The 8,858-nt window shown below is 41.3% G+C and overlaps 1 protein-coding gene across 1 annotated transcript; it reads right to left on the bottom strand.

Annotated features, from left to right (window-relative positions):
• LOC136674293 (hypermethylated in cancer 2 protein-like) lies at positions 1–5,246 on the bottom strand. Its single transcript, XM_066650218.1, has 3 exons — positions 5,241–5,246; positions 3,885–4,275; positions 1–1,484 (listed from the first exon to the last, which is right to left on the bottom strand). Exons 1-3 carry the CDS (start codon positions 5,244–5,246, stop codon positions 1–3), a joined length of 1,881 nt encoding a protein of 626 aa, XP_066506315.1.
• Positions 5,247–8,858: the final 3,612 nt, after the last annotated feature.

Raw genomic sequence — 8,858 nt, 5'->3', positions numbered from 1 at the left:
TCAGACATCCCTCCCTGTAGTTGCAGTCCTCTGGTGGCCTTCTGACGGGCCTACGTAACTTCTCTGGTGCACACGCATGTGCTCCGTGACCCTGTACTGTCTAGAAAAGGACATAGAGCACTGGGGACAGGAGTAGGGTCGCACGCCCAAGTGGGAACGCATGTGTCTATTCAGAGAACCACGCTGGCTGAAGGCACGTTCACACATGGAACACTGGAATGGATGTGTTGTTGAGCGTTTTCCGGAAGACTTGGATGACGGTTGGGTTGAGAGTGATATTTCTGAAATATCTATAGTCTCCAACACTGAAGAGCTGTCTTTGGCCTTGACGTTAGAGACTGGAAATGCTCTGTCACTGTCTGAGTCACTTGAATCTACCCTCGATTGACGGCGCTCCAGGAGACATTGGTAGCGCAACTCTCCGTGATAGTCGCTTACATATTCATTCCTTGCTTTGGAAAATTCATTTGATCTTTGGGGGTCTTCACCGACAACCTTCTCAGATGTTAATATTTCCAGTGGCCTTCCCTCAAACATGGATTTTTTTGCCTGATGTCTGATTTCGTGCCATACTTTGGACCCTGAATGATTTTTTTCACATGTCGTTTTGTTCATATCAGGACTGCTAGAACCTTCCAAACATGAAGGCACGTGACTATCATGGCAGTTTTCTGAAGCAAACCGACCACAAATATGGGACCTATCTGCAAGGATGTTGCCATTGGTACTGTACGAATTCTTATTGTTAAAAGTGTCAGAGAGAATTTCTGCAAGGTGCTCGTCTTTTCTCGAATCATAAGGATTAAAGGACCGGATGCTGTCTACGTCAGAAACACATCTACTGTCCCCGTTGCTATCACATCTGTTGAACTGAGCACAACTTTGGTTGCTGTTTTGACTACTAGTTTCAGAAGACAAATCTTTACAGATGATATGATTGATATGCACACACTGATCTTTATTATCAGTACTTGGATTCTGAACTGGAATAGTCTCATTGGTGTCTTCTTGCAGTGTAGAATGAAACACTCTACTTTTGCAAGGGCTACTGAACTGGTTGCCAACCTTAGCAACAACTCCAGTCAGGTCATTCAGAGAACTCTCCGTCAGAATGGCCAGAAGCTTGTCTTGTTTTGGCTCTGCTGGCTCAAACAACTGTTCCAGCAAAGAGCTGTTATCAAGCCCGTGGGAGGTTTGAAGGTATCCAGGATGAGCTACGTCTTTGGCATGTTTGTTTTTATCGGAGACATTTCCAGTGTGCTCGATATCGAAGATGGCTCTCCGATCCTGACAGCAGGTTTGTGTTGGAAATTTGTTGGTTCCTGCTGTCCTGACATGGCATATGACTGGGACAACTTCACAGCTTGGAGAGGACGACACCAGTGGGTCAGAGCCATATGGGTAATAGGATGGAGAAGCCAGAGGGGTCCCATCTAGAGATTGCCCCTCTACAAATCTCCTCTTCCTGTTGAGTTTATCCTGAACTGAAGAAGGATAGAAATAAAAACTTATTAACTCAAAAGAAAAAAGAGCTAAGCTTCACAGACTGCTTTTATACATAGGTTAGCGCACGTTTTAACATGCATGTAACATTCGGCAGTTCCACAGAAATCTGGAACTTTGTCAGGACAAGATTTAATTATTTGTGTCTGAACACTTAATACTCTTTTGTAAAGGAGTGACTGCTGATGCACTGGAAGAAAACCTGTTGCTCCAGCCTTCACCCAGATTTCCAGGGCATGGTCTAATCCATCATTACCCGTTACCTAGAGTAGGCTAAACACTCTCCAGTAATACTGTCCTTCGTTCTTGTATCACGACAACTTGGCCGCTTACAAATTCCATTATGCTATCCAGGCTACCAAACTTGGCTGAGCACACTGACGCAAGTAGACCATAGTTAGGGTATTCGGGCTGTAGCCTTTATATTTCACCTAATGAACTACTTTAATAGAATAGTCCTCTATTGGTTAATTCAGACCAACACTACTGAGTGCATACCCTGTTTCAGACTGAGAGATGGGTTTTGCATTTAAACCTCTACTAGAGACATTGTAGGTGTCAAGTCAAATGACAGCAATGGTCAATAGTGTTGATTTCACTGTGAATGCTTACTTCGACCTCTAATAACAATGGGATCCTTCATTTTTCATAAGAATTCATTATGATTTCCCATCAGTGATCGTCTTCTCCATTAACACAGCTCTAAAACATAAGATGCCAAACTTGATTGCATTACATAAGCTCATTCATCAGTAATTAACTTGTTTATTTTTAACGTATTAACTATATCACATTATAAAGGGCTTTTCTGTCTTCTAAGAGCATCTTGCTTCCTTGGTTTGCTTTGAGGGCTTAGTGGGCTACCTGAGAGCAGCTTTTAAAGATTTGTCAGGCTAGAGGCTCTCGTTGTCTGATCCTATGCCAATGAGCAAATAGGGGGTCATTAACCACAGGGAAGGTTTGCCCCAGATTTTGGCAACACTTTGAATAATGCACAATATTAAAACTTTTGATATTTGGATTGTGATTGATTTTCATAGACATTATAGCATTTCGCAGATGCTCTGTCCCAGATTGGCAATTTTAATCATATTAAAAAGGTAGACTAATGTAACATTAGGAGTCTTGTCTTAGTAAATGTGGGTGTTCCTGTCCAAGCACTGTACTGAACCTAGGTTATACCAATGGCATTTTTGACACCTGATCAGCTGACATTAGACTTTAACCCTGAAGAATATGAATGTCCTTCATTAGTCTACAATAAGATAAGTAATAATCTAAATAATATTACACTGAAAGGCCAAACACTAACTATATACTAAAAACTTGTACTTAAACTTGTAAAAACTAAACACAGATAGACTCCTGTTTATTATTGCTACTGTATATTTCCAATGGAAGTCTCACATACCTAAAACCCCTATTGTTGCCATTTGTGGTGTCTTGAAAAATTATTTTGAAAAGAGACCGTGTTACAGCCTACAGAAGGTTTATTTTCTAGAGGGAAAACTGTTACTCGCTCAACAACACTGACGCATTCCAGGAAAGCTGCCCTCTGTGTCTTCACCCAGATTTTAAGGACATGCTCTAATCCATCTTTAGCAGTCACTCTGACCAAGCTTTGAAACAACGTCAAAAAAATCCTAGTTAACTCCGTGTGCGCGTCACTAACTGCTTAAAAATTCCATGACACCATGCAAAATTAAATGTTCTCTCCAAGATCTATAAAACTAGTGCTTCATTTTCTTTTTAAGGTGCCAACCACACAAATTTCACACAAATTTCCCAGCTCTCATTACTTATTATGGTGGGAAAACGAATATGTATACAAATGTACATATGTAATAGAGAACGTGTTTATTTTGATTACATGGTGTTGATGTATGCTCCAACGTTTCTCTTTCCTTAAATATAAATTCAATTCTAGTTGGCGGACAAACAGATCACACCTACAAAAGTACGCTTGGTGTAGCATTATAATCGTATTTGCTTTATCTCAGATAAGTCGCAACTTTGAGAGCTTAGAGGGCTGCTGGCCAACTCTTAAAGATCTGACACTATAAACGCCCTTGTCTGAGCCAACTGGAGGAGCTCCAGCCTCAAGAGCATTGCAGAGGTCAGGATGATGGTCTTGGAAGATGTACTGATGTTATGTGTTTATGTCTGGATCACAAACACTGCTGCAGATAATTCTATGATACTGAATGGACCTGCATCATTCCACTGAGTGCCGGGGGTGTGTATAACCCTCCAGCTCATGTTTGGAAGTGGGATTTTTAACCATAGGCTCATGTATGAGTGCAGAGTGCAGCTGGGTTCCTTAATAATAACTAGTGTCCAGTTACGTCTCAATGTGTAAAGCATGAATGAAAGATTCTCACCGGTGTGTGTTATCTCAGCCAGTGCTTTCCTCCTCCACTTAAGCGCCTGCTGCAGCTGCTCCAGCTGCAGATGGAAGGCAGCAGAGAGAACAGACTCCTCTTGGCTCTGAGGGGGCAGTGTACCTGTGTAAATGTAGTTCAGGATAATGTCCAGCGTTTCAGGAGTGAGGTAGGGAAAGTTTAATTCCACGAGGGCACCATGGCGTGGAAGAAGCGAAGCGAGGACCGGGCTGAATGCTGCCAAAACACTTTTATGAGCCAAGAAGAGCTTCCCAGGGTGGATTCGAAGCTGTAGGATACAGTCACAGAACTGACCCATTCCTCTCTGCAGGTTTAGCTCTCTCAGCAAAGTGAAGCCGTGGCTTATGTTTCTGGCAGACTCATTTGCCAGCTATAGGGACAAGATGAATATATGTTATGTTATAGTAAGTGAGTACATAGTAGCTTTGTCTAAAACCACACAAAACTATACAGTCATACTAAGAAACACGACAAAATACACCACCTTTAGTATTACAGAGATCCCAGGCGCCAGGGATGGTTGCCTGCTGCCCTGTGTGTGTTTTCACAGCCCCTAGTGCACAAGTGTGTGTGTGTGTGTGTCCATGACCACATATGGATTATGTTATCCAATGACATGTGTGCACATTTGCATGTGTCTACACAGTACATACAGAAAAATCCTATCAAAAAAATGTATCTCCATTTTCTTTAATATTTTTAGTTTATTAAAACATTTGAACACAGCAGCCGTCCTTCACATTGTTTGAAAATTACATGATTAATGGACCCATGGAAATGCTCCAAAATGACTTGGATTAAAATCATGTTTACATTGAAGTCCTCTAGAAGTGAAGGTCCTTCCTTCTCCCATAAAGTTGCTATGTTTGAGGAACATGTTATTAATTGGACATTGATGATAATCCTTTAATAGCCCCACAGCAGGGAAATACACATAGCCTATATGTGATATAATATCATTTCAATGTATTAAAACAACATCCAATAAATAAATATTAGGAAAATCATATGATAAAAATGATTACAGGAAACAGATTATAAAAAAAATTACACTACATTGTCCTTGTGAATAAAAACAATTGAAAAAAAAAGATAATCAACAAGCACAGAGTCTCATGGATACAAAGCATGAGTTTAAACATGAGTGGGTGTGTGAATGAGTTTGATTGTGAGTGGGTGAATATTAAATAAAGTATGAATGAGAGTGAGTAGCCAGTCACAAAGCATCTAAATTTAGATAAAAATATAATATTGCAGTTAGGATATCCATGTGAAATTTCTGTCATAAAGCATAACCCCCTACACAAAGCTTTTCATGCTGCAGTCTGCACTCACCTCCATCCCGACACTGAGTGTCAGTGACTCTGGGACTCTGGGCGAATGAGAGTAACACAGGGCTCGTCAACCGCCCGCGTGTACGTGCGCCTTCATTCGGAAAACAATCACACGAGCCCAACGTGACAAGCCCCCGGTACAAACTTATTCATTTCCATGTACCCGTTTTGGGACATGCCCCGCCCACTGTGCTGGGATTGGCGGCGGGAATCCCGCCCGCGTACTGTGCTCTGTTAAACAGCGAGGCGCGCGATAATTGGACTCTGGCCAATCACGCTGCAGGAGTCACGTTACTACAACCAATCAGAGACTTGGAAACACGAGTTCAGCCAATCATAGCTCCGGACAGGAGGTGCATGGAAACTTCGGGTCAACTACGATGTAGGAGGCGGGTGAAACCGGCTGCCAAAAGCCCCGCCCACACTTGTGACGTTGTTTCTATGAGAATCCACAACCTCGTGCTTCCAGCATCGGAGCAACACTACAGTGTCTCGACTTACAGTTACACAGACCTCTCAGTTCAGCGGATCTGCAGTCCTCCATTCAGTGTGATCAGCACTGTCTAGAATAGTGTGCTTCTGTTTAAGTGAAATTAATAAATAAAAGAAGTAATGAAAGGATGATTGTAGATGGACAAATGGATGAATGAATGGCACTCTTACATTAACAAGCCCGAATCTCTCTCATGGTATAGTTTAGAAGTTTAGAAGTTGCTGCACTGATCTCACATATATGGAATCAAGTGCCAATGCCAGAATGTATTTGCTGCATGCAAATTCCACAAACCTATATTATATTATATTATATTATATAAGTCCATCAAGGTACACACATTGTAAACATAAACCTTAAGGTCCAGTTATGTACCTTAAATGAGTTTAAATGGAAGGGACTCTGGGGATAGACATCAAGCTTGTGATATATTCAGAGACCTTATAGTTCACTGCAAATGCAAAGATACGAACAATTTATTAAATGTTGTTTCTAATTATATATTGAGATCAAATATAAAATTCACCAATGAACTGCAGCCTCTTGTTCATGGCAAACAACAACGTTAATTCATTCATTCATTCATTCAGAGACACAGTGGGAACCATTGCGCGTGAGGCAAGAACACGCATGGGACAAGGCATCAGGCCATCAGAGAACCAAACACACTCACATCTATAAACAATTCCACACAGCCAACCCACCTACTAACTTGTGTTTTCGGTCTGTGAGGGGAACCTGGAGCACCATGAAAAATCGCACACAGACACAGGGAGAACACACCAAACTCCTCACAGTCAGTGACCTAATGTGGAGATTGAACTCTGGAACGTGAGACCCTGGATTTGTGTGGAAGCAACACTACCGGTTGCAACGTATCACAGTACCTCCCACCACCATCTTTCAAATTTTAAATAAGCAGCTGATGTCAGTAATATAACTGTGCAGGGAATGCTACAAGTAGATATCAAGTATAGTAGCACATATTCATTTTATATCTGTTTTTCTTTTTATTTGAGGATGCACTCCTGCTTATGGAAGGGCTTCAGCTTTCCTGGTGAACGTGTGGGTGAACCACAACCCACAGTACTGCAAGCGGGCCATACTGTGACTAGTACATGAATCATATGACTGTGGAGTTATCTCATGCTATTACACTCTGGTCTAAGAACACTCCAGACATAGTCACACACTGTGCCCAAAACAGTGTGCCTAGGACAGGGGTGGGGTTGTGAAAAGTGGTGCCCTAGTTATTCGGGTGTACGTGCGTTTCCACTTGGGCTGTTGACGATGCCAAATCCCACGTACCACGTACCAGTCAGCTGACAGGAAGTCCCTGCTGACTGAGCTCAAGCAACTGTTCCCCACGTGGCTCCTGCCCTCTCCAAATTTGCCTCAGTCACTTGTGACAGTCAGCACTGGCAGTCCTCTGTCCTATTATTAGAAGCTGTACAGAGTGTGCACTGATGTACATTGTAGCTTAAAGGATTTCTCCAAATTTATATGCATCTCAGTGGTTGACATGTAATTAAAGTCATTAGATTTACCAAAGAAAAGAAACATGAAATCTCCTTTTTGTCAGATACTCTTTATCTTGTCCATGGCCAGAATCACAGCAAAATCTTCAGAGTCATTATATCCTGCAGTGATAGGGAAGTCTGGAGACATGTAGTGACTCTAATTACTTTTCTGTAGCCAGTGTATTTACTTTCCAGAATCTACCCATCCCACTATGCCCCCCACCTAGACTCCCCCACCCCCCAAAAAAATAATTTCTTAAATTCATCGTTTGTCATTTATTCTATGCACATTTTGTCAAGGTCGTGAACTGCAGGCTGAATCACTGGGAGAAGATTACACAGCAGAAACATCTGATTAGCCGTGTGATTGTGGCTTGTTTGCATGTTGGTAAACAAAGTAACTCTCCGTTGCGTCACCTTTAAGAACCTAAAGGATAAATTGCTTTAAAGTTAAACACCATTAAATAGCTTAACAACAAGTATAGCTCACAATAGTTCATACTACTCTAAGCTGCAAACAACAAAAGTCAAACAATATATTATTACCAAGCTAGTTTCCTTTTTGTTGCTGTTCTGGTTTTGGGCTTGTTTTGATTGGCTTTCCAAACATAGATGCCAAAAAACACTTGGCAACCCTGGTGTAGTTTATAGGATAGGTGATTTAACAAGCGCTAACAAGTTGGCTAGCTCCTTAATTAGCTTGGCAAAATGCCAGGGAGTGTGTACACCAGGTGATCTCAAGGGCCTAGTATTTACATCAACCATTGCAAGGATAGTAGAAACAAGAACACTAACGACAAGTATAAACTGTCTGACACAGTGTCTCCATTATTAGTTAAAAGCATGCTCTGGCTCAAATTAAGACTTAAACCTCTGCTGTTCTGGTTCAGATTAGGAAAATTCTCTTCTGATGATGTATCTTCTGCCTGTTCTAATTCCTAAAAGGAAAGCCACTCCCACACTTTCCATCTCTTCATTTGGCGTTAAGGGAATCCTTGCTGCTATCACTGAGGGCATCCCAAATCCCCAAAGGGAATTTATCATTTATGTAATGCTTTTTACAACCTGATCACAAAAAAATTTAGAATAATAAATTTAAAAAATCATATCCCCAGGTGAGAAAGCCAAAGGCAACTGGAAGCCCTCTATAACTAATTTCAGTTACCAACATTTGATAAAGGGTATAATGTGTCACACGTATCTCATTAGTGTGGGGTGTAAATCCACTAGCATAGTCGTGTTTTCAGGATCTTGAGCGCTATGTGTAATACCACCTGCACTACTGCCACAACTGACTGAAAATATATAAGTAGAGAGATGGAATTTGTACAAATAAGCAAAAGACGTCTTAGAAGACATGCTGGATAAATCTTAAATCTAGACCGTCTATCGTTGCATGGGCAAAAGCATTTGGAAACCCTCTTAAATCTGTGGTGGCATGTGTTACACCTACACTCTTTGTACAGCAGTTATTTAAATGTATGCACTGCTAGATATGTCCGTGTTAACTGTAATTAGCACAAATGGAATTGTACACCCCAGTAAAGTCATGCTCTCAATAATCCAGAGTCAATGGCAGGACTAAAAATAAAAAAAGTGAAAGTGT

This window comes from Hoplias malabaricus, chromosome 2, assembly GCF_029633855.1.
Source record: "Hoplias malabaricus isolate fHopMal1 chromosome 2, fHopMal1.hap1, whole genome shotgun sequence".
NCBI lineage: Eukaryota > Metazoa > Chordata > Actinopteri > Characiformes > Erythrinidae > Hoplias > Hoplias malabaricus.
Note: the sequence above shows the minus strand (reverse complement) of the source record. Positions and strands in the feature narration are given on the sequence as shown.

Excerpts from the sequence above, each read along its gene's own strand:
- LOC136674293 (XM_066650218.1), bottom strand. Across the intron at positions 1,485-3,884 it reads GGCTGAGATAACACACACCG|TTCAGGATAAACTCAACAGG; the intron begins GTGAGAATCTTT and ends ATCCTTCTTCAG.